Source organism: Pollicipes pollicipes, unplaced genomic scaffold, assembly GCF_011947565.3.
Source record: "Pollicipes pollicipes isolate AB1234 unplaced genomic scaffold, Ppol_2.1 Scaffold_4881;HRSCAF=5763_pilon_pilon_pilon, whole genome shotgun sequence".
Taxonomy (NCBI): Eukaryota; Metazoa; Arthropoda; class Thecostraca; order Pollicipedomorpha; family Pollicipedidae; genus Pollicipes; species Pollicipes pollicipes.
Window position 1 is genome coordinate 5694916 of NW_023596576.1, and position 25832 is coordinate 5720747.

Sequence of the window (25832 nt, forward strand, 5' to 3'; positions counted from 1 at the left end):
CGACCCGGGGCCAACGCGGCCGCTCACGGTCACCCCGCTGCCCCCCAGTAAGTGGCGGACCTGGTGGCGCGCGGAACCCGGTGTCGGCACACGGGGCCCGGTGGCGGCACACGGTGCCCAGTGGCGTTGGACGGTGCCCGGTGGCGACGCGCGGGACCCGGTGTCGGCACACGGGACCCGGTGGCGGCACACTGTGCCTGGTGGCGGCACACGGGGCCCGGTGGCGGCACAGGTGGCGGCGGCACACGGGGCCCGGTGGCGTTGGACGGTGCCCGGTGGCGGCACACGGTGCCTGGTGGCGGCACACGGGACCCGGTGGCGGCACACGGTGCCTGGTGGCGGCACACGGGACCCGGTGGCGGCACACGGGGCCCGGTGGCGGCACACGGGGCCCGGTGGCGTTGGACGGTGCCCGGTGGCGGCACACGGTGCCTGGTGGCGGCACACGGGACCCGGTGGCGGCACACGGTTCCTGGTGGCGGCACACGGGACCCGGTGGCGGCACACGGTGCCCGGTGGCGGCACACGGGGCCCGGTGGCGTTGGACGGTGCCCGGTGGCGGCACACGGTGCCTGGTGGCGGCACACGGGACCCGGTGGCGGCACACGGGGCCCGGTGGCGGCGCGCGGGACCCGGTGGCGGCGCGCGGGACCCGGTGGCGGCGGGCGGTGCGCGATGGCGGCACACGGGGCCCGGTGGCAGCGTGCTCCGCCGGCGCAGAGCGAAGGACACGCGGAGACTACAGCGGGCGAGCGGGCGGCCGCATACATTCAACGCGCGCCAAGAAATTGCTGCGTGCTCTGGTGTAGAGCATTCGGCGATGATCAGCGGCGGGGAGTGGTATGGTTTCTCCTGTCAGCGCGCGACCTGGGCCAAACCTAACAGGGATTACCCGCGGTTCCCCGCCATGTAACAATGCGATCCGCTGTTTTGCCACGGCCATATTATGTATGGTCCATTGTGCTTATCTGCCGTATTCGCCGCGTAAATGCTCACTAAACGATTCCATGTGTTCAAATAATGTGTCCCACATCCCGAAATCACCGCCGTTTTAGCCAAACGTCCGAAAATCGCCCTCATCCATCCGTTTTTACCACATGCCGTTTTCCGTCTGATTTTTTCATAATCGATCTCGCTCCATCACGCTGCTGTCGGAACCGATGTCTCCAGTAGCCCGTGGACCCCACTTCGGTCCAGAAAACCAGGGGAACAACGCCGCAGGGCCGCGTCCGAAACAGACGAGCTGTTAAATCGTCCGGTGCGGTCTCACGGGTGCCCCATTTAAAACATCGTTACCGCTGGGCGGCGGCCGGCGGCCCGCCGTGGTGGATTTGCATAGCGGGTCGGCCGGCAGCGGCCCCGGCCGGTCAGCTGACGCCACCGCCGGCATCAGCGACGCATCGTCGGCCGCTTTACGAGCTGGCAGCGCGCGCTTGCCCCGCGCTCTTGATTGCGAAGCTGGCCGGCGCCGGCTCCCGAAAGCCCAGCCGTTCCCATATTTGCCGCGGACGTGCGTGCTGCCGCGCCGTAGCCGGCTATTTTGATTGGCTGTTCTGGCACTGTGATCGCGCCCGGCCGTCGCCAGCCTTGCCCGTGGCCGCCCGGTGACATATTTGGCGGTCGGTAGACAATTACCGGCCACTTTGATTTCCACTTGGCCGATTACCCGGCCATAAAAACCCGATGGAATTGTCGAGCATGTGACAAGGCTGCAGTGGAGGCGCGGCAACTGTCGCTTTGTGGGGGGAAACGGCCGATGCGTCATCGCAGGTCGGTGTCTGCTTCATTGTCTCCCAGCACCAGGCCTGCACGTGGCAGCCTGTGACGGTATTGTTCTCAGTCCGCTCTGTGGGCTGCTCAGTAAGATGCGCTCGATTGCGCCTGCGAACGGGACCGTCCCGGGCTGAAGCTCCGCGTCCACAGCGCAGTCACAGGCACTGACGTCACCTTTCGGTCTGTTAGCTCTGCTGCGGCACTGAATCTTCTTCCCTGGCGATCTCTGCGGACAAAGGCTGCACTGTGATGCCCTGCAGCCTTGACTATCTCTTGCGTCCGATGCTGATGGGAATCAGCGTACATCATCATAACACATACTTACCGGTCTCGTGCTGGCGCTGTGCACCCGGACGTTCACAACGTGCCCGGGGAGAGCCGCCTGGTGCCCGGGAGGCCCCCCACGCGGCGCGGCTTCTCCAGCCTGGCGGAGCAGCCCGTGGGCCGGACAGTGCGGCGGCCAGCTGCAGCGCTCGCGATCGCTGGTGGGACATTAACGTCCGTCAGCCGCCCCGGGGCTCCGTTTACGACGCTGGGGTGGGGGTACGGCACAGGAGTCCCTGACGAGGACTGAGCCGCTGGCCTGCCGAGCCAGCCGGAGCCCCTGGCGAGAGCTGAGAGGTGCCGCCGATCTGCCGAGCTAGCTGGAGTCCCTGGCGAGAGCTGGGAGGTGCCGCCGGTCTGCCGAGCTAGCTGGAGTCCCTGGCGAGAGCTGAGGGGTGCCGCCGGTCCGCCGAGCTAGCTGGAGTCCCTGGCGAGAGCTGAGGGGTGCCGCCGGTCTGCCGAGCTAGCTGGAGTCCCTGGCGAGAGCTGAGGGGTGCCGCCGGTCTGCCGAGCCAGCCGGAGCCCCTGGCGAGAGCTGAGAGGTGCCGCCGATCTGCCGAGCTAGCTGGGGTCCCTGGCGAGAGCTGAGAGGTGCCGCCGGTCTGCCGAGCTAGCTTGAGTCCCTGGCGAGAGCTGAGAGGTGCCGCCGGTCTGCCGAGCTAGCTGGAGTCCCTGGCGAGAGCTGAGGGGTGCCGCCGGTCTGCCGAGCTAGCTGGAGTCCCTGGCGAGAGCTGAGGGGTGCCTCCAGTCTGCCGAGCTAGCTGGAGTCCCTGGCGAGAGCTGAGAGGTGCCGCCGGTCTACCGAGCCAGCCGGAGCCCGCAAGAGGGCCCATCCCAGTACGGACGGTGGCTGATGGCAGGCTTATGGCCGCGGGCTTTTCAAGTTGCGTAGGAGTTCAGGACTCCTGTGCCGGGGAGAGGGGCAGCGATGAACGCGGACCGAATGCTACGCCGTCCCAGCCAAGAGCAAGGCAACAGTCACACCTCGGGTCTCCACTGTGGCGGCGATCTGACCGTTCCGCGTCCTGCCGTTGCAGGCTCTCCGTTTCTGGCCGGCATGTGTCCGCCGGGGATGCCGACTCCCAACGACACGCTGATGACGCTGTGGAACCTGTACAGCAACAGACAGCCGCCGCCGTCGCCGCCGCTCAGGAGGCCCGAGGGCATGGGCCTGGCGCCGCAGAGCGAGGCCCTCAACCTCGGCGTTCACAGGGAGATGGCCAGGTGAGGTGTGGTTAATCTGAACATTGTCTTTGAAGGGGCTTTGTCAGATTAGTGGCTGCGACAATAGCAGAGTGATGCGTCTCGTCTCGGGGTGTGTTCACAGCATTTAACATTGGGGACACATGTCAAGTCCCGCGAGGGCCTGGCGCTAGTGAAACCCCCACCAAATCACATGCTTCATTGGGAAGACATGTCATATCCCGCTCGAGCCTGGTGCTAGTGAAACCCCACCAAATCACGTGCTTCTTTGGGAAGACATGTCATATCCCGCACGGGCCTGGTGCTAGTGAAACCCCACCAAATCACGTGCATCTTTGGGAAGACATGTCATATCCCGCACGGACCTGGTGCTAGTGAAACTCCACCAAATCACGTGCTTCATGGCTTTCTCCTACGCTTTGGCAGACAAGAAAGAGAGCGCGATCGTGAGAGAGAGCATAGGAGGAGTCACGAGGGCGCCACTGAGCGGGTCCGCGAGCGCAAAAGACCGACGAAGAGAGAGCGTCAGGAGTCGACGCACCGCTCCAAGAAAACCCGCCAGGAGGACGAAGAAAACAAGGCGGACCAAGCCCCGCACACCAAAACCAGTATCTCTCCAAAAGGTACGTGTTCAAGAAAATGTACCCCCACACCAAAACCACGGGCTCGTTAAAAGTACATGTTAAACTTCAAACATCCCCAACCTCGAACTAAAATAAAACTTCTCCCAAAAGAAGGTCTTCCAAAGGATTCCGCCAGGTCCCGAAATCCAGGGATATCGTTTCCAACAAGCGGGATCGACTTCCAATCGTTCAGCAATAAAGCCTGAACCGAGGAGTGAGGAAGAGGAATGCCTCTCCCAGCAACGCCCTGGTCTCCCAGCAATGCGATGCTGTGGGGGCAGTGATACTGGGGGATATCTGGACCTGAAGCGGGTGCCTCGCACATATAATCTTATCTCTTATGAATGCTTAAGGTCATGCTTACACCACAGACACACCCACTGCAATGAAGCTCTGCTCTGGCAGCATCTGCCCTCCAGGGTTCTCGAGAGGAAAATGCGCGCAAATTCTCGCAAGAAATTCGCGATGAGCACAACTAAATCTGAAATGCTTGTTAAGCTGATCTATTTGTTACTTTTTCTGCAGGTGACAGCAGTATGGTGCTGAGCATGGAGATGAACGGCATCGTCTATCAAGGAGTGCTGTTCGCCCAGCCCAAGCTGGCTCGGGTCTAGAGAAGCATGTATAGTGCTGCCACCTCGAGCTTGAAAGACAACTATAAGTTGGCTGTGCGTCCGGGCGGGGCGCCGTCGTGGGAAGCCCCGTGGCACCGCCGAGGACTTGCGGTGGAAGGCCGGATCTCACGGGGCACTCGAAATGAACGCCGTTGTGTGCAAGATTATGAAGTGCTCCTGCAGGGCGGCACTTTCTGATCAGTGTGAGGACATGTTTTAGGCTGGTAGTCCGTGTAGTCACCTAGAACACCGCCGCACCCGTTGTTTGTATATTTGCCCGCTCTGCTTAGCCGTTCGTGTTCGAGATGAGCACTCAGTGCAATGTGCGTCTGGATGTGTGCTTGATGCGATGCCTTCACACGCTCGGGATGGACATTCTATCGTTGAACTAACTATTACTGCTCAGGGAGTGATACATTACCACGTAAAGACATCCGACCACTCCGTTAGTACTGCATGACGTGGCAACGGGTGCAATCGTGCACCAACGCTCGAATCAAACACCATGAAACGTCTAAAACACGTCTCAATCTATCTTTCGTGAGCATGTACAAAGTTTTACCTCACGCAGTTTCGGGCTGTTCCTAGAAACAATCACCTGTGAGTGTTGTCGCTTCCGTATCGTATCACTGAAGTGGTGCGGTTTCACGTTTGAATACCTGATACGATGTTAACACAATTGTGCGATGGCTGGACCTGGACGGCAACCACCGAAGGGTATGGCGCGCGAAAACTGGCACTAGTTACCGCGCTTGGATATGACTTCTGGGTTTCGCAGTAGCCTGGAATCTTGTGTTTGTTTCAATAAACTCCCCACCGTGATCTGATCTTTCCGTTTGTAAACACACTTCTTACAGCTAGCGTAGATTAGTTCGGCATTACTGAAAACACAACCAGCGTAGCACTACATCCAGTTCTCAGCTCCAACGCAGGGTACAAAGACTTAGCTTTCATACGCGCACGTTGAGAGCGCAAGCTCTATTTTCTTTTTGAACCTATGCTGCGACAACAAACAATGGCACAAAGGTTGCATAAAATTCCCTTCTGTATTTTTGGAAATTGAAGACATTTTATGGTTTCTGCTGCAGAACTTCATCACGTAGGATCAACACATTCCGCACGTAGACCTTACTACCTCATTGCAATGACCAGGAATGGTTTGTAAGCCTGGAAAGTGGCACATGAAATAACAGGTCGACTCGACGATCGGCACTTAGTTGCCAGCCATAACTTTCCTCGTACTTCTCCAGCGTGAGACAACTTCGATCTTGGGTTAGCAAAGCATGTGTTCAAGTGTCATCATTTACCATTGTCTGCCCATATCGGTAGGGGTTTGCAGTACAGGTTACGAAGGATGATTATATATTGTTTTTAAATAAGGGCATCTGGAAACCCTACACTCTAGGAATATCGCAATAGGCATTCGTCTGCTGGCCAATAATCCAAAAGCTCTTGTGCGCAGCTCAGACACCACATTATACAACATAAAACAGAAATGGACTGGGGAACATCACGATTTTAAATCAAATCCGGATACATAACGCCTTTATATAGGCTGTAGGCCACGACTTACAATAAAAAAACACTAAGGGAGGTGATGCGGGTTTCGCGAACTATTTGGGATATTCCATCCACGTTTTACAGGTCATGCCCTGATACAGACAGTGCAGCAATATGTACACATCAATCGCCACTGATCACTTGTCAAGCGGCGGTTTCCACAGTCTTGCGCCACATCACTTAGCTGAATTGCGGCAAAAAAATGTTTGCAATCACGAACTTTTCGAAAAAGTTAGAGTACCACCGTCCGAGACACAGTCGTACCCACCGTCCTTTCCTCCATAAGACACACAAAAGAGCTGTACAATGTCCAACCATGAAGAGACTGGTGGAGGATTCCATCACTAATAGCTCCAAACGTTGGCGCTAGATGTCACTACTCGGGTGCTGGGAGCAGCGCGTGCCAGCGCGGCGTATCGTCGCGCCGCGACTTCAGGCTTTGCTCCCAGTGCTGGGCTCCAGTGACGCTCGTGTCGGGTCCCAGCTGACAGAAGCCGACTCGCCGCTCGCGGGCGTAGATCCGACACACCATCACGATACACTGGATCCAGTGAATCTCCAGCTGGCGACACAACGCGACACACCATCAAGATACACTGGATCCAGTGAATCTCCAGCTGGCGACACACACGACACACCATCACGATACACTGGATCCAGTGAATCTCCAGCTGGCGGCACGCCGAGCCAGTCGCAGCTGAGGGAAACTGGCGTGCCTCGCAGACATAACAGACAATCGTGACGATCGGCAGGCGGCATATCATCCGGCTCAAAGACATCTATGAGCTGGAAAGGTTGCGTAATCAGAACATGCCGCATCATTGATGCCCGTATGGCTTATAGCTCATCATAGGGCATAATACATCAATGTACTATGTCTTGCCATACTTTGGCACTGCTACCAGCCCTTGCATTTTGCGACTATTGCAAATGGCCGTAAATGAGAGGCTCGAAACATCTGCTGTAGGTAGAGCATACCTCAGGCTGGAGCAGAGGCCCGATAAAAGTGTGAATGTACTGACAGAGCCGGCTCATTTTAGTGTTATTGTTTTACTCCTCTCCTTTGGCACTGGTCACGAAGTCGGTGTTAGGTCCTCAGAGCGGCGTTTCGTGAAGGTCGGCTTATAGCGCCCACCACGCACACCAACACAGCCTGTTACAATTCTGAAGACGCTAAACATCTGCGAGACGGGAAATAATTTAATCATCGCTATTCGATTCAGTCAAGCGATGAACTTCTTATTAAACCTGTATGGGTGCTCAAAACGATTAGAACAAAAGACGTAGGGTTAGTTGTGTTTTACTCCCAACATAGGTTACGTCTCGCAGCATGTGGAGACACAAGCTCACCCACACCTCCAGCCGACAGGCCGTCCTAACTGCTGCTTCGGCATGGCTGCCCCCGGTTGTCGGTCGGCGGGAAGGAAGGCTTTGCGTCCGACGGCTGAACATCGTTTACCCCCCCCCCCCCCCCCTCTGCCCTGAGCGCCTTCGCATGTCAGCGACAGGACGGTTGATTGTTGGAAAAGGGGTAAGCTAACCCCGGTAAAGTAACTAATTTTGGCTCTATGGCATTGTGTAAATATACGTAGTGCCAGACGGGAAAGCAGCTCAGGAAACAAACAACATTTTTTTCTTTCTGTCCCATTCCTCCGATGCTCTACCGTCACTGGCCTCCCGCTAGCGATGTGGAGGCCTCGGGTGCCCCGCCCCCAACTCCCCCGATGTTTTAGCGTCACTGACCTCAGACTGGGGGATGTCGAAGTGGAAGGACTGGTTCCAGACAGGCGCGCGGCCCGACACTCGGCGCGACTCCTGGCAGCTGACCTCGTCACCCGCCTTCAGCAGCATCACGATCACGAAGAACTCGGGATTCACCTGGGAACAGGCTCACTGTCAGAAGGCGCAGACCTCTGGTCTGACGGCGAAAATAACAGCGCACAGCGCAGCTCAAACTACTCCTAGGGACCCGTGATGTCTGTAATCGCACGTCACGTGAAGAGGCAGACTATGACGTCTTCCATACACTGTCTTGCATAATTTGCGAAAGATGACATTGAGCATGGCGGTGCATGGGCCATCAACCGTGACAGACATGAACCAGAACGGCCCGAGACCCCATTGTCAGGCGGTGTTCCCCGGCTATGGCAAGTCATTTGTTTTGCCAGCCACGTCGCACCTGGGGCCGGCACGGACGCTTAGGGGCGGCTCCACAGTTAACCAGGAGCCGGCACCAGCAGGCCGCGGTGGTGAGCACAAGGTGCTGGATCAGATGTTCGTATAACACGCCGGCATACCCACCCACACTGCTGGCTGTTAACGTGCACCTCGGAACGACAGGAAGGATACCTGGATTAGGAGCGGTGGATGGATGGGAGGAAGGATGTCTGGAAGTATGAACAGGCCAGGTGCGAGGGAAAAGGAAGGGTTTGGGAGAAGTAGCCCGGCGCCCGTCAGCCATAAGGGACACCAAGCTCAAAGGCCGGTGCGGGGAAAAGAAAGGGTTTGGGAGAAACAGCCCTTCGCCGGTCAGCCATAAGAGGCAACCAAGCACAACAGGCCGCGGTGTGAGGGCAGGCAGCAGGGGGCACACACAAATTAAGCAATAATATTGATCAATTGTTGCAAACTGAATGCTCTCATTTCTAGTGTTTGCTCTTGACTTTGCTTGTGACATTTCTCCACAAATTGAAACGTCATGCAAAAGAGTCGCTACAATACCCAATCTCTTAGTCCGGACCGTGTTCCTTTCGTGCCGTGTAGAATTCGGTGTCACCAGGCTCATACCTGAGTCTGTTTTTCCATATATATTTACAACACAATGTCTACAGTTCCAACAACTGTAGTCCAAACGTTGTTTTTCTTTTATTCTGTGAATGACACGTGCTGAAAGTGATTCCGCTGAATGATACAATTCGAAAGACATTGTCCTACAACGTCACATTCTGGCATTGAAATTGTGTGATGAATTCGTTTCACATTTTTCTCCGACACAATCATCGAATGTTGAAATCATTTATTTAAAATCTTCTGGGTTGCCTGACTTGCCGGTATTGTCTGTGGTGTGATGTCTGTGGTCTCTGATGGTGTGGCCTCTGCATCAAAAACATTTCTTCACTCAATTATGAAACTATGAAATGTATTTCCCTCCGATAACAACCTTTGGGGACAAGGTCATGTCTCATGAAACACTCAACGTTGTCATACCTCATTCTCTTCAAAAAGCGATAAGGATTAAACTTGGGTATACCCCATTTTATGTCTGAGCGCAATACCGTAGACCATTGCAGAATATCCTGGGAAAATTATAGAAGCATTAATGAGGTTGATTTAGAGGTGTGATTGTACCGTTGCTGTACACCAAGAATACATGGTGTGTAGTTTCCCGATATTTTTGAATGCTCAAATCTTTGATTGCCGTGTATCGTTAATATTGCCCAGGATTGTCAAGTCTAGTACCTTGTGTTGCATGCAGTACTGCTTTGTATTCACTGACAGTGCCTACATTGTTGTTTGCGGTGTGATAACGAATACTGAGTACCGAGTACTGCAGTTAGCCCAAATTCTACACGCCAACAACACAGAACGAGAGGCGTCGGGAGCGCTCCAATGTACTCCTGTACACGGTCTTCAGCTAAACCATCAACCAACGAAGAGACGAAGTGTCATGGCGGGCGGGCGACTCGGCGACCCGGCGGCGGGGCATCTCGTGCCGGTCAGACGCCGGCCGTCGAGGGGCGACGGCGGCCGTGACTGACCACTGAGGAGGGGCATCTGTCGAGGCCGTGATCTGACCCCTGAGGAGGGGCATCTCTGTGCCGGTCGACGCCGGCCATGGAGTTGCGACTGGCGGCCGCGACTGACCCCTGGGAGCGGCGACGAACGCCAGCGCGGCGCCACACACACCCTGACGCCAACAGCTGACAGGTGTTCGTCGCCCCCACCAATCAGCCGCGCGCAGCCGTGGCGGTCCGCTTCTGGATGGCTCAGGTCACACCGCGGACACGCGGTGACCTTGAACACCGCGGGACGAGGCCTCGTGACGGGGAGGTGTCAGGGTTGGAGAGGGGAGGCGCGAGGTCTTGCTTTCAGGCTCGCCACAGATTTGGCTTGAGTCTGCGCGGGGAGGGAGGGAGGGGCGTCATGTCACACCGTTCAGAATCGCTTTATGAAGCTCCTCGCCATGAAGCTCTTTCGACCGTGGGTCCATACACTGCTGACCGAGCACGACCCAAACCAAAGTACAGTTTTCCCGCCCTTGTTCAGACTTACCAGCTTCTATTCTATTGGATATGTAACTTTTATGGGCAGCTTTCCGGACTAGGACGCCGCGGCCTTTGCAAGACAGACATGCATCATCATAAACTGCATTGGGTACAGCGAAGATGCAAAGGCATCAAGTGGCTGCTTACTCTTCTGCAGCAAACCACTCGACTCCCGTCTAGCAAAGAGCAACACTGCGCCTTTGATTGCAGACACCACAGCTGTGGTCCCCGCAGCTCCGCTGCAGTTGTGGTGCGGCGGAACAAACCGAGCGATCACGCGGAGGAACACGCGGTCGGCATTCAGTACTGGCGTTCTCAATACTGCCAAACGTTTATTTGTGATGGAATATTTCTGGAGTTATCAAATCACCACGCAGAACGTGTTAACGAAAACGTTGTTATTAATGACGTCATCAACTACGTAATGTTTTGCTGAAAGCTCCGAATTCTTCCGCACAGCCAAACCCAGGAGTATGCTAAGCTCCTGTTATTAACTATTTCAAAACTTGCAATTCGTGACGATGACGACTCTGCCCTATCTCACAATTGCATGCTTTTACGAATGAAGGGACGTTACGACACTGTGTGATGACCGCCGCGACCGGGGTCATGGTCCCGGGCGGGGTCCAGAGCGGGTGGTCACTGGCGCTGCTTGCTCCAGACGACCGCTCCGACCCAGACCATTGTCCCAAGCGGGCGGTGACCGGCGCTGCCCGCTCCAGACGACCGCCCCGACCTGGGCCACGGTTCCGAGCAAATGGTCACTGGCGCTGTTGGCTCCATACGGTCGGTCCGGCCCGGACCACGGTACCGAGCAGGCGGTGACTAGCTCTGCTGGCTCCAGACACCTGTCCCGGCTCGGGTCGAGCTTGCCCCTAAAAGCAGCTCACTGTCTCCTCTGAAGCTGTGACCGCCCTGGTTTGAGTCCGCCTCTGATGCTGTCGAATACCGCCGGAGCCTGGTTTCTTCCCGGTGCTATCGGGTACCCCTGTTTTGAGTCCGCTCCCAATGCTGTCAGGTACCCCGAGCCTGGTTTGAGTCCGCTCCCGGTGCTGTCGGGTACCCCGAGCCTGGTTTGAGTCCGCTCCCGGTGCTGTCGGGTACCCCGAGCCTGGTTTGAGTCCGCTCCCGGTGCTGTCGGGTACCCCGAGCCCCGCCGCCGGGCGGGTAGAAACATCCGCCGACTGACGCGGTATGTATTGATCTTCGCAGCTTATTAAGCTGGGAACCGCTCAGCTCTACGTGGTAGTCATCTCACGGGAACAGGGAAACACGGCCAGACGGCTGGCATCTCATGCTGGTGTGGCGCATCAGCTTAACAGTAAAACCATCAAGAAAAGGCGTGGAAAAATGAGCTATCTGCATCTCTCACACAATACACGAGAGAAGACGTCTCCTTGGTTTAAAGATTAACGTGAAATCAGCTCCAAAAAGAAACTTAAACAGCGACCGAACTTTCCAAAAACCGAACGGTCTGTTACGGTAATAAGTATGCGTCCGCGGCATACATACACATATTACTTCAACACGCGCTCGGATGGGAGGAGGGGGAGGGGGCAAATTGTCTCTCCGAAGGTTTTTCCGGAATGGTTTCTGAACGGCGCGACGTAGCCAAGCCAGTTTTTATAGCTGTAGACAATTGAATAGCAGATCGCCTAGAATAAAAAATGTAATGTACCTTGTAAGGTCGCTGACCTATGGCAGGTAAAGACAGGCCATGGTTTCAGCGAAGGCAATTTTTGGGAATCGCTCAATCTGATCCAACAACGGAGTGTTAGACGAATCCATACATCTCTGAGATACGGTCTTTGGACAATACAGCAATTGAATGCACAAATTATATTGACACAAAGTCAGATAGGAAGGTCAAGCCAAGGTCGAAACCAGCCTGTTATATTTCTCTAGCGCTTGCTGTATGGGTTAGTTCCGGATGCCCATTTCAATTTTATTAATAACGGGAACCACATTATACACCTTCCATGAACTTCTTTAGGGCCAGAATAGGTCACTGACCTAGAATGACCCACGTCCACATTTTTAAGGAACATGCTGCCTTGCGTAATTTTTGTCGCTTATCCAAATGCAAAACTTAGAGCGGTATCGTATCATTTTGTTCACCATAATCTTCAAAATGTCCAACAAAGTCACTGACCTTAGATGAGCATGTAAACTTTTACATAGAATAGTCACCTAGATTTCGGGGCATTTTGAAGACCGGCTTGGAATTTGACTTTGTTTGACCTTTTAAGCCGAAGGTCATAACCCAGGAATCTCAAACTATGACCTAAGTGAGTTCACGTACAGGCCAACACACTATGTATTTGGTGTCTCTAGCTCTTTTAGTTCCTGAGATCACGGGAGGGGGGGGGGGGAAGTGACCTCCCATGGCCACCGGCCGCCCGGGCGCGTGTTAAATATTTTCACAGTCCATGACAGATGTCAGCTCCCAGCTACATCATTATAATTGTATTGATAATAGCAAACTAAATATACCTGTGACTCATTGACCTGACTGAGCCATGTGAACACATGTTACGAAGGGCCTGGCCAAGGGCACGGTCAAATTGCGGTGGGGGCACAGGGTTGACAAAGGGAGGCCCTGCTGACAAAGGGAGGCCCTGCTGGCAAAGGGAGGCCCTGCTGGCAAAGGGAGGCCCTGCTGGCAAAGGCTCCCTCCCAAATACATCGCCAGCATTTTGCCCGGTGGAATTCGACGTTGCACGGTTTCCTTTATAATATAATATGCATATATATATATATATATATATATATATATATATATATATATATTAAGAAAGCCGTGGATTGCACGCAGATTGTATATTGAAATTAAGTGAACATTTGACTTGACATGGTGAGCCTGTATTCATCTGGACATGTTCATCTTTGATTCAGCACTGTGCAGTGAAAAAAATCATGTGACAGTTTTGAACATGCACACTCGCGAGTCTTCGAAACGAAACCCCGACGTCAGGCGTTGCAGTCTCCGTAGGCCGCGTTGCCGGCCCTGCGGACTTCGCGACGGCTGACGGGACGACGAAAGCGATCACGTACCTCAGCGAGTTACGTTTCAACGCTTCATGCAGTTAGATTGAAATCTGGGTATGCGAAGAATGCAAAGTTGCATTGGTGCGGCTTTAATTAAGTTTCGACCTATATCTCACCCCGCGCACTTTTGATACTGATAGTGAGAACCGACTAGCATGCATGCACAGCACTGCCAACTCTTGACGTATTGGTGTAATCTGTATTTTCGTGTTGCTGTGTTGTAAAAGCTGTTCAGAGGTAAAACACACAATTTTGCACACAAAATATTCGCCAGGTCTTTTTAAAACGCCAATCGATTTCGAAAGACTCTCGGAATTTGTATCTCACGACACCAAATTGTTCTGGCGACCCCCGCTACCCGCCGCCTGGTGTCACCTGCAGTAGCCAAGGCCCCTTAATTGGACGAAAACTGCAGCTCCAGGCGTCGATGTTCTTACTCCTAAAGCTTGCGATCGCGCAGATAAACAGCGTTTATATATATATATATATATATATATATATATATATATATATATAAGCATCATGACTTTCAACACTGAACGCAGGGGAGACATTTTCCACTAAGCTGGAATTGCACTGCTGAGCAGTGGGCTCAGCGTGCACTCAGTGTGCACTCCGCTGCCAAAGCCACAAATGCAAGCATTCTAGAAGGGTAAAACAGGTCAAAAGCCTCTGGAACACAAGAGATATGCCAACGACATAGAATAACGTCATCTCCTACATAGGTCTGAATTTTAACAGCATTTTCAGTGGAATCCATTTACTTTCTGGACATTTCCAGAATTGCCTGCTTTCGGCAGTGTTTTCACCCATCGTCAAGCCAGCTCTCCTTCACCGAGTACTTTGGGTGGTCGGCAGTTTCTCGATTTATCGCTAGTGGCCCTGCTCCAAACGACTTGGAGCGGGCCTCTGGTTTCCTAGTGGTGGTAACCCTGCTCCAAACGACTTGGAACGGGCCTCTAGTGTCCTAGTGGTGGTAACCCTGCTCCAAACGACTTGGAGCGGGCCTCTGGTGTCCTAGCGCTCCCATCACGTTCTCTATGAATAGTGAACAGCAGAGTCGGCGATAACCTCTTGTTTTTTTAATGGTTTGCACGACTGGTTTTTGATTCGGAATACCTGCCAAGCGGGCATATTCCGTGCACCGAACGCGCCACCGAACCCACCACCCAAGTTGCGATGATCACATTCACCAGGTCATTTCGCCAACGGTCTTTTACCACACAAGGCCGCGAGGGATTTCACACGCGGCGCTATTGTACGATGCGGCCAGCGCGGACCAGTTTGACCTGCGCTGTCCAGTTGCTAGCTAACCCCTCCGAGTTGGTCTGCAAAACAAGGCGCGCGGCGCGTCTCGGACTCCCACGCACGGCGTGCCGTATTGCGCGTGATAACACGCGAGCGCAACTAATTTATCCAGGACCGCGGTGGTGACACTATTTCCATTAGCATATTATGGGTGCATTAGGAAATAAACATCCGAAGTCGCAGTTTTGGGCCTTCGAAGGACATCATCCAGGAGTAAGCGATCCAATCGGTCACAAAATGTAGCTATAGGCCCGTGATGTTTCACATGCTACTTTATGGTCAATGTCACCATAACAGGCAACTCATCATCCCTCGGCACGATGGATGCAGCATTGCCACACCACCATCATCAGACCTTGTGAATCGGGAAGGCGAAAACACCGTGTCGACGGACTCGAGAGACACTTGCCTGATCGCGGGAACCTGGAGTCGCAATTAAGAGACCGAGCGAACCGGGAACTCAGGACTCACCAGACCGCGGGGACCAGGTAGTCAGACCCATCGAGCCGCATGATCAGGAGTGTCGGACTCACCAGACCGAGCGAGCCAGAGAGTCAGGCCCACCAGACCGCAGGACCCAGTGAGTCAGACTCATCGGACCGCATGACCAGGGGAGTCGGACTCACCAGACCGCGGGAGTCGGGCAGATTGTCGCCGCGCCTCAGGAACACGTTCATCCTGCCGGTGGCCTGGTCGTAGCGCAGACTGAGCAGCAGCTGCCCGAGCGTCGGCGCCGACACACCCGCCTCGTCGGCCGCAGACGTCTGCGTTGGCTGGAGCTGTCGGGTCAGGTCAACGGTCACCACGGGTCAGTTCTGGATTTGCGGCTGCTCAGTCCGACCGGCAGCGCGCTTACGACCATTTTCGGGCATTGCTACTCGGAATATGCAAATACTTGATCAACGGATTCATGTTACTTAATTATCCGAAAATGTGGTTTTGTCTCTCCGAATTTGCAGGTTTAAACATACGATGCTTTATGATTTCCCATTAAAAAAGCCACACCTGGGTAGCGTTATTTCTCCTGATTCCAGCTGCCCCCCCCCCCCCCCGCCCCAAATCCTGATTTGTCCCACCAGTCTCAGAGGCGAGGCTGCACTCGCACCTCTTCTGGTACCAAACCCGCGAAGGCCGCTCCGTCACGGTCAGGATACGTCAGAGACACGGGTCTGCCCACCGAAACCCCCATCCTCAAGTGCCACACGCATGTCTGAACCTTTAAACCATGGAGGAAAAGGCTCGGCAATGTTTGGACGACGTGACACATCGGTGTATCAGTGTGTCGAAGTTGGAGACGGGGATACGGCGAGGATGGGTGTATCCCACCCCCTAACACCCTGTTCGCGTGAGCAGTGGATGCGTCCATTCCGAACACCACCAGAGACTCGTCGATTACTTAACCCGAGCTAAGCTGGGCTTCCCACACTTCCACCGTACAGCCGGTCAATGTGCAGATAACGATCAGCTCTTGGCACTTGGCACAGCAAATGATTGGCACTCTGTACTGTGAGAAGAATGTTTCCCGCAGATACAAGCGACACCTCCATGCCATCGTTGCTACACGACAATGCATTATTGAAGTTCCTCTTATAATACGTAAGCTCATATTGCAAGCTCACATTCTGGAATCCACCTGTCTTCTCTGGTTGCCAGGTGACGAACTTGCGTGCTAATTACACTTCAGCGTCGGGCGTCGAAAGCGACGGAACACTCGCTTAGTAACAGTCCTGACGTGGGCTACATTCACCTACATACGGTATTCAACAAACAAGCGTAGATAGTGCTGAAAATGACGAATAGTGGCAATCATAGTCACCAAGTTACGGGGTATTTTGAGGTTCTTGCCAGGTGATATCATGCTTACATGGAAATTAGTTTTGTATGAGAGTTAAAAGGCTATTGCTCCGCTGTCCTCGATGCTATCCAACGGGCTTATCTGATCCAGCGCCTCACAAGCCAACGGGAGCGTGTTATAAGCATGTCACGGCCTATGCGTTTGTGTGAAACATCGCGGCGTTATCAGCACCAAATAAAAAGAGGGACAGTTGTAGTGCCTGAACCACAGATGACGCTGAGCAAGTACGAACAGAGGCTGTAAAATTCACGGAGGATTACCAGCCAGCTGTTACGTCAATTCGCATGAACTGGGGGCGCGATAGCAGCTGAGCTGTGTGCAGATCAGTCAGTATCAAGTGACGTGGGTAGTTCGGAAACGCAGTGGCAGCGTGGTTTTATACATGGCAGACGTCTGCAGATACCAATCTAGCACAGCGCATCTGATTCGTCGCAGCACTGGTTACAGAGCCATAAGACCATAGCTTGTGCCAATCCTACTAAGTTGCCGTTACCGTAAAAAAGACGCGGCCACGTCATGACATTCCGAATGGTGCAAATATGGTGGCTATATTTTTTCAAACGACGACCCAATTTTTGCTCATCGTCTCTAAATGAACGGCATGCGTTGCAGTGTACATCAGAGCAGTCTAAAGCTGAAAGGGAGTGCTCCATATTTTGTTTCGGGTTTTGAACTGATAAAGCCATTTTGATGATCATTCAATGCAGTTCACAGCACTGCCCTTCTGAAAGCCTAAATAAAGCCCTCCAGTTTCTGAGCTAAGTGTACGCAAAAATGTGCAGTCCATCTTGTGCAGACTATTACAGGACCATTCAGGTATACATGACGCTATTGCAACGTCATTCGCATCCCACCACCCTAAAGGCCTCGGCGTTAGTTGCAGTAAAGTATTACCGGAATATGTTGTATTTTTAGTCAGTTCTATACTTGGAGATCACGAATGAGTTGTGTGTAACATTTACAATAAAGGTTTTGTTCTCGCTCAACATTTAAATGCCGTGATATGACTTAGTTTGGAGGCTGCATGTCTTCTCCACAGATTCTACAGCCCCGTCGTATATTTAGCACTATGCAGTGATATCACACATTTACCTACATAATCACCATTAGGGATGCGCCATAACTGCTTCTTAAAACCACCGGGAGCACTACGGCTGAGCAGCTTACTTTGCCCTTGTGAAAACTTACAGCAGACTTTGCCTTAGTGAAAAAGTGTAGCACTTTGCCCGAGTTCAATCCTGCAGCTCACTTTGACCTAGTGGAATCCTATGTTCTTATCTAGTATATATTTCCTCTAGTCCATTTCTCACTCACAGCGCTTGCCCCACAGTGATCCACGCACTTGTGACGTATCTACCCACCACATACTAAAAAAATCCATATTTTGACTGGTCTTAGGAGTAGGCTGCGCATGAAGAAAATGCAACAACGGTGACTTTGGAAGGTTATTAGCTACCAATTTATGGAGAAGTAGTTCCCTTCCGATATTACGGGCGAGCTTCAGACTTGAAAATTCACAAGTGGCCCGAGACTTCCCACCTCATCAGCTATAGCCAGTCTATTGAATGTTTAACTCACATAACATTCAGAACGCAGCTGCCAGCTAAATAAAATGAAGCTGAACAATCTACAGCTCTTACAAACGCCAAAACCTTTGTCTTGCTCATATGAAACACGACTTTCTCACGCTCGCAGATATCCATCGCAAACAGCTGTAGTGCACACATTGCCTATCGGTTGGTACCGAGAAACGTGTCACGCAGAAAAAGGCAACTGTGTTAGTGGGTCTGTGGTATTCAGGGCACCCAGGTCCCTCGGCCCGCTGACACAGAATCATCAATTGGCTTTCACCCAAAACATAGTGCACTTCTTATCTTCAGTGTTCCCGACGTGCATCCGTCGCATGCAACGTAACGACGGTTCAAAGCAGTCTTTCACGAACGCTTGTTCACGTAAAAGGATCTGAATCGTCGTAAAATGGTTTGGAATCTGTGGCTACATAATCATGCTCAGGTTCATTTTTATTTACGTCCCGTTATTGCTTTATTGAAAATATTTTTTAACGTGCCTGGTTCCAAACAAGTCGCAATGGGCACAGCGTTGGCCAGGACTAAGGTTTTGAAACATGTTGGGGAATAGCTCTAAATTTAAGTTTAGAATGTTGAAATATGTGAAACGTTTTAAAACACCTCACGCCACATGTCGGTCGTAAAAAAGACTGATAACAAACCAGTTTACTCAGTGAAACCTCATCTATCCTGCTTCTAGAGGATCCATGATTGAATAAAAATAAGCACAGAGGTGCGAAAGGTAGCATCCGTATAGCTGTGTTTCTACATTTAATTCAGCGGCCTTTTGGTCCTGATGTGCCGCGCTCAATGTTATTCCTGCGTGCATGTAATTCCCCTAATTTCCCCCCCGTTCTGCCTGACACAACATCTATTGCTTGACATGATCCCGTAATGCAGTTGATTTTGCCCCTCATAACTGCTATTTTTCACTCCACATGCCCACTGCCCTCCGCGGGGCCCCTGACCCACCGTGTGGGGCGATGTGGGTGGGGGCGGGTGGAGGGGGGGGGGGGGGTCGCTGACCGGTATCGTGCGCCGCTGGCCGGGCCGGCCGAAGACGACGCTGCAGGCGGCCGGCGTGCCCGAGGCCAGGTTGAGCTCGCACAGCCGCACGCTGCCCTCGCCCACCAGCTTCTCGGTGAGGCTGCTGTACCGCTTGACGTAGAGGTGGCAGCTGAGCTGGCCCTGCTCCAGCCACTGCTGGGCCACGCCCGGGAAGGTGAGCAGCTGCGGCTGCGCGGCGGCCGCCTGGTCCAGCACGGGGCGCGACTCAGCCTGCTGCCCCAGCGCCGTCAGCCGCACCAGGAACGGGCGGCCGCGGTAGCGGAGCGGCAGGTTCACCAGCCGGTTCAGGCACACCGTCAGCGCCCCGTTCACCGGCGTGTAGACCACGTGGAACTCCATGCGGGCCCGCGCGCGCTCGACTCTAGTCACCTGCGGGTAGCGGCGGGGAACGAGGTTGAAGGGCGTGTTCCGCTCTTACGTATTTGCCATTTTTTTATCTTGCACACGACGTTCTGCATCGCCATCACCACGTGAAAGTTGATGTCGTGTGTGGATCACCTGACATTTCAAAAAGTATGTGCTGTCGCTGATCGCGACTATGAAAGATCGCGGCAGGGAAAGCGCTGCGAATCTCGATCTCAGAACTAGTGTTCGATTTTAAGCATACGTGATTGCTTCTTGCAGCTCGCGGTCATCTAAACGAAGGAGAAATGCTGCATGATCAATGCTTTCTCGCGCCGTGGTGGAACAAGACGGGTTCCACCCGCGACTCATAACCAGGACAGCGACACGCAACTGCGGACAGCGACACGTGGCTAGCTGTCGCGCAGTGCGCGGTCCATATCGGCTCACTTACCGAGGAAGCATTAACGCCCCGAACGGGTATTGGCGTCGGTGCGTCATCCACTGGTAACGAAATCGTGCAAACTTGGCACCTGGGCGGAGACGCCCGCAAGGCTTTTCTTCGAAATGCCTGCTGTACTATTCAAGTCACCAGTAACGCAGCAGATTACTAGGAACAGGCCACAAGGGGCTGAGCGTCCCATCTCTTGGACGTGCGGGATTCCCGCAGTGACAGCCTTTGTGGTGCGAGGTTCTGTCAGTGCCACTCAATCCGGTTGCGCGCGAATGATGAAAAGAAAGCCAGCTCCGCTTATTCGTTCAACCGTTAGAAGTCCATACATGCTGTATCGATCTTTGTCCCATAAATCTCGGGGATGTACTGACCTAATGTACTGTAAGCTCTACTGTACTGTAAGCTGTACCTGGGAGATGACCTCTTCATTCCGAACCGATAAGTAACCTCACCCATCGAAGCAGGCAGAGGGGGAGGGGGCACAGAGGCGCGTGCCCCTTAGGTTCCAAGGGACCCTTCGGGCTCCTCGGAAGTTCTGAAATGCCGGCCTGGAGGTGGTATCTAGGGGCCCCGGCCCACAGGGTCGGCACTTTTATGCCAGCCAGAGGGCCCTGCGCACTAATCAGGACCCCTGAGACGATAACGGCCTATATGCCGGTCAGAAACCACAGTAATATACAGTCATTTCCGCGGCGGCGTGGGTCTCAGGGCCCATTTTCCAAGCAGGGGCAACGCAGGAGTCAGCAATATACATTGGTCGGGGCTCAGCGACTACCATTGTCCACAGCGCCTAACCGGGACCCCGTGTCCGCAAGGAGCCCTGAATCGGCCAGAGGCAATGAGAACAGGCCAGAGGTAATGCTCGAGAAAGCCACACTAGCCTAGAGGGACGACCGGGTCCGACGATCAAGAGCCAGATTGGAGGGTGTAAGGGCATGAAGGGCTGGTCCGAGTCTTATTCAGGTGTTCGGCCTGCGGGTACGGGCCCCCAAATGACACTCAGAGTGCCCTTTGCGCCGATCGGGGACCCCTGAGTCAACTTGAGTCTATATGTCGGTCAGAAACTATCAGTTCCGCACAGTCGGCTCCGTGTCGGTATGTGCCTGAGGGCCCACTTCCTAACCAGCTACAAAGGCGGGTCAGCGATTTACACTGGTCGTGGCCCCTGCACTTGTCAGGGGCCCACAGCGCCTAACAGAGGGTCTTGTGTTGGCAAAGGGTCTCGAGCTGGCCAAGGGCAGTATTCGATGAGGCCCGAAGAGGGGCTCGAGTGGCCCACCAGAACCGACGATTAAAAGACCCGGTTGGAGGGCATAAGGACACGGAGGACTGGCTGTAGGTCACATAAAGAATCGCAGCCAACATGGACATGACCTGACGCATTAGTCAGAGGTCCTCTTGGACCGTTTGAGAACCCGCTGAAATAATGGGGGGGTCTCGGTGGCCAGAACGCCACGAAACACCGACCAGTTGGCACCCTGCCAATCTAAGGCCCTGGAGACACATTTTCGAAGCAAAAGAAAGGTCGGGTGGCCATGATTTGCATCGGGTCGAAGTCCTCTGAAACAGTGGTGGGGCCCCTGTGTCGGTCGGGCCGCTCAGAATGGGGGCCTTGGATGTCAGAATGGGCCGCACGGACCAAAGACCAGGAACCGACTGGGCCTGGTCCCGACCCTCCAGGCGTAGTGTCGTGACTTGAGATGTCAGTCAGAGGACTTCTATAAGGGGCTTCTTATTAAAGTTCTCTATCACTATTATAATTGGGCCTGGACACGGAGCCAGACAGTGGACTTCTTGTCCGTCCTAGCCCTTGGGACCCAATTTCCCAAACAGGAACGAGGCCGGGGCCCGCGATTTGCAACGTCATAGTGCCTACAGGGACACTAACCGCCGACAATCAAAGGAAACATAAAACTTATAATGAATACTCACACTGAGATATTAGAAAAGTCCTTTGCTAGCCAGGGACCCCAGTAACGAACGATGGGTCCTGTCCGTAATTTCCAATGCTAGCACTGGAGTCTGTGTGCCCATTATTTGACCACCCGCGGCGATCATGGATATTGCTTTGCTAGCCAGGGACCCCAGTAAGGAACGGTGGGTCCTGTTCGTAATTCGCAATGCCAGCACTGGAGTCTATGTGCCCATTATTTGACCACCCGCGGCGATCAGGGATATTGCTGCGTCAATAAGGGTCCTTCGCCAACCCGAGGCCAACTGCGCGGGTCAGAAGGCCTTCTGCGTCGAGGAGGGGGACGATGTGATATAATATGTCCCTCAAAGGGCCCTCGAATCGACCAGGAGTCCCGCCCCGTGTCGCCAGAATGGCAGCCGGAAGACACCCCGCAGTGGGACGGAATCACCCTTCAGCCCTTAGCCGGGAACGATAATGCGCCCCTAGTGTTCTACTCAAGCGGGCCCCTTGCCCGGAAGGAAATAGGGGTCTCGTCAGTGTTGAACAGGGTGGGTCGAAATTGAGTTAAGAGGTGAACAAGGTCATCCATTGCTTGCGTGAAAACGTTCGTTCTTTTGCGAAATCGAATAGTGAAACAATTTATGTAGAAAAAAATCGAGATCGCGCGCCCGCAATCACGGCAGCAAGGACAGCGATGGCCTGCGTTTCGGCTTCTGTGTTAGCCACTGCAAGTGACCACAGGCGGCGGGTGCCGTGCGCGCGAAAACGACCGTCGTGACATAATGGTTACGAATAGCTTTCAAAATTCAGATTAAACTGGGCGTACTGTTAACAACTTTGTGGTTGTCCTCTGAACAGGTTAAAGGGGATGTTCCACATTCGTATGGCGTTTTGAACATTTGTGTGGCGTTCACGGTCATGTTCCTTTTAAGACCCAAAACGATCTGGTTCCTGAGTTACACGCCCGCAAAAATGCGAAAAGGTTTATTTGCAGCCTATTTCAATGTTGCTTCGGCATTAATGACGTCATAGGAACGTCATGCGATTGCGGTCATTCTACAGGTTGCTTTCTGCTTATGGTGCAGAACAGCATGGCCGCTGGTAGAATTAGCAAAAGCGATGATGTGGCACGTATGATACTAATGCGCGGAAGATGATTGCTGTTAGCAAGATTACGCTGCTGAATGCTTGTCGCGAACGTGAGCGTGAGCGCTTTCGGGTTGTGCGGCACTCGTCGCGAACGGGCAATTTTCCTGATTTCTAGGGCCGCAGGTTAATGCTATAAAAAAACGCCACTGTCTGCAAATCAACGCACGACACCCAAAAAACGGGCGCTCTCCCGAAAGTTAGAAAAATAGAAGAATGGACGGCAAATCTGTCTTTTTCTCCTGCTGGCGTTTTTTTTCTTCTACCAGACAGCTCGGTTGGCGCCTTGTGTACAGGAGCCACAAAACCCTTGCACGGGTTTATGAGCTTAACAGGCATTATGAAACTAGGGAAACATCACAGTAACTTAGGTATATATTTAACTAAATATTTCACACATATTGTACCACAAGTTTAAATATTAAACAAAAAATTGTGTCGTGCGAGTATAACTTATTGAGCCGCATTACCATGAACCCCAACTGGGACTTCGTTTTGAAGGGAGGTTACGTGAAATGCAATGTTATGGCTGAAATCTGTGCAGAAATTGCGAGAAAACCTGAAATTTGATAGTTCCCCGAGCTGTGCAAGTGTGGAAATCACACATATTTGACAGAAGAGTGTGAATCGGGGGGGCTTGAAATGTGTGTGATCACTGGTGGTGTATGCCAGTGGCTTGTATTGATCCTGATGTGGTAGGGAGTGTGCGTGCGAGGTTTTTACTTCTGAGAAAGAGCATTGCTTTGGTATTCTTAAGTCTACTGACTCCCGATGAAGTGTGATATATATGACACCTGCCTCTAACCTTTATGTTTGTGTTTGAACATCGCAAAGGAACGCTAGAACTACGAGAAGCACTAGCACTTATGTTGCAGGGGTGTACGAAGGTAAGCTGGTACTTCATTATGGCCTTGCTTACATTTTAAACCTAATTGAGATATTACAGCATATAATTAATGCATTGCGTGTCATTATATCGGCAGTTCATTTTGGCAGCAGACACTGGAGCGTGCAGCTTATTAATGCACATGCTCAGTATGGGCACATATTGTATGGCTTTGCTAAATGGTCTTTTCCTGAAAGAACTCTGAAAATATGGAGCTGTATTGTTACTGATGCACAATGTACTGTCTTAACAAATTTTGTAGGGCAGGCGAGCATTGCTCGTGAGTCATCAATGTCGTAGTCAATGCAACTTGCGCGAGATGCTGGGTGCTGAGAAAGGTGGAAAAGTATTGCTGTTGGTGTCTTGGATAGCACTTAATAGCATTTTAATCATGAGCCTTGTGTGCATTGGAGGCTTTATCACTTCCCTGCATTTTACCCATTCAACCATAACTGCATGCACTTCGTCATGCCTTCAGCCTTGTGCAAGGTCAGCATGGTTGGCAGTGTCATTTCACATGTAAAATTGTCCTGTTATTTTTTTAAGTGAAGCAGCCTATGGCTGCAGCTGTTGCATGACTGTCGAAGTGGAAGATGTGTTTGCATCGTTCTCATCTGTGTTTTGTGGATTCCAAAAACAACCTGGCAAGGTATGCCACTTATTGGTTGTCTGAATTTGCTGAAAGTGATTCGTATATTTCTCGGTGTTTTTGGTCCGTCATATGTCAGACGGGGAGTCAATACAGGTGAGAGAACAATTGATCCATCTTTTCATGACGGAAATTGTGATGAAAGCAGCATGGATTGCAGCACAAAAAACATATATTATTCACTATAGTCATGCCACAGTTACAGCAGGGAGGCAGTCGGATGAGTGTCCACAAGGAAGCTGTTGACCCGCTTGCCATGATCACCAATGTACCACGTGGTTGGACTACTTTGTGTGTAAAGTCTATGAGACAGCAGGCTGTATACTTAATGAATGGACTGGGACATCCCTACCGCTGATTTAACAATGACAAAGGACAATTAGCAGCAAAAATGTCATTGCGCCACAATGGCTACATCAGGGTAGCTATTAATTGCATAAATAATCCTAAGCAAAAACATATGTTTGGTAGCCCAACCTTACCACCATTACCACAGCAATAGCAATGCTTGGAAAATCAATTCACAGCAACGTTACGCAAAGTTATTACTTTGCGCATGACACCCACATTTCCAGTTACAAACAATAAAAGAAAATAACTGCTTTGCCATCGCATGATATCAATGTCAGGTTGCAGCACTGCAGGCACGATGGGTCGGCCAATAAGTATTGAAAAAAATCATCATTAATAGCATAGCAGCAACAGTAGCAGCACAGCATATCGTGCTTTGATATTAATAACCTGCCATAAAGCTGGCGATCGCTGCGTTGCGTATGCCAAACAGTCCACGAAAGCTTTTCCAAAGGCCAGCAACAAGACAAGAAAATCTACAAAAAAAAACAGTAATCCGCCACCCGACACAGCCCCCGCGACGAGGAATAGCCGGATTGGCGTTAGTCTGTCGCGTGTTTCGAGGCATCCTTTAGGTCTGAGTTGCCAGATGCCTAGGCATTGCTGTCGTCACAAGACCATTCCATGAGGCCATCAAGCAATGACGTAATGGGGAGCATTTTTACAAACTTTGAAATTTTGCTACTTAGCGTCGTTTTTGAACCTTGAAAGCTTACCAATAGTTACAAGTAAGCTTTTCCCATCATATCTGATGCGTACCTCAATATCTTCAAATGTGGAACATTCCTTTTAACACCTACAGCAATACAAAACTTGGAGATTCTACCTTTACGCTTTCAGTTCCACCACCAGATTCCGGCCTCACTTTACGGTGCTGTAA

The 25832-nt window shown here is 52.6% G+C and overlaps 2 protein-coding genes across 2 annotated transcripts; one reads left to right on the forward strand and one right to left on the reverse strand.

The window, feature by feature from the left end:
• The first annotated feature begins 39 nt into the window (after positions 1–39).
• LOC119099913 (protein Red) lies at positions 40–5364 on the forward strand. The gene is made up of 4 exons (XM_037223007.1): positions 40–47; positions 3135–3321; positions 3727–3923; positions 4449–5364. Exons 2-4 carry the CDS (start codon positions 3155–3157, stop codon positions 4535–4537), a joined length of 453 nt encoding a protein of 150 aa, XP_037078902.1. The 5' UTR covers positions 40–47; positions 3135–3154; the 3' UTR covers positions 4538–5364.
• A 522-nt stretch (positions 5365–5886) lies between these two features.
• LOC119099912 (synaptotagmin-16) lies at positions 5887–19577 on the reverse strand. The gene is made up of 4 exons (XM_037223006.1): positions 19168–19577; positions 15345–15497; positions 7841–7975; positions 5887–6659 (listed from the first exon to the last, which is right to left on the reverse strand). Exons 1-4 carry the CDS (start codon positions 19546–19548, stop codon positions 6474–6476), a joined length of 855 nt encoding a protein of 284 aa, XP_037078901.1. The 5' UTR covers positions 19549–19577; the 3' UTR covers positions 5887–6473.
• Positions 19578–25832: the final 6255 nt, after the last annotated feature.

What these genes read in the sequence shown, in the direction of transcription:
- LOC119099913 (XM_037223007.1), top strand. Translation starts at nt 3,155, where the DNA reads ATGTGTCCGCCGGGGATGCCGACTCCCAACGACACGCTGATGACGCTG. An exon ending in GTTCACAGGGAGATGGCCAG is followed by an intron (nt 3,322 to 3,726) that starts GTGAGGTGTGGT and finishes ACGCTTTGGCAG; the next exon opens with ACAAGAAAGAGAGCGCGATC. An exon ending in AACCAGTATCTCTCCAAAAG is followed by an intron (nt 3,924 to 4,448) that starts GTACGTGTTCAA and finishes CTTTTTCTGCAG; the next exon opens with GTGACAGCAGTATGGTGCTG.
- LOC119099912 (XM_037223006.1), bottom strand. Translation starts at nt 19,548, where the DNA reads ATGGAGTTCCACGTGGTCTACACGCCGGTGAACGGGGCGCTGACGGTG. An exon ending in GCCAGCGGCGCACGATACCG is followed by an intron (nt 15,498 to 19,167) that starts GTCAGCGACCCC and finishes CTGACCCGACAG; the next exon opens with CTCCAGCCAACGCAGACGTC. An exon ending in TGCCCGACTCCCGCGGTCTG is followed by an intron (nt 7,976 to 15,344) that starts GTGAGTCCGACT and finishes GCCTGTTCCCAG; the next exon opens with GTGAATCCCGAGTTCTTCGT.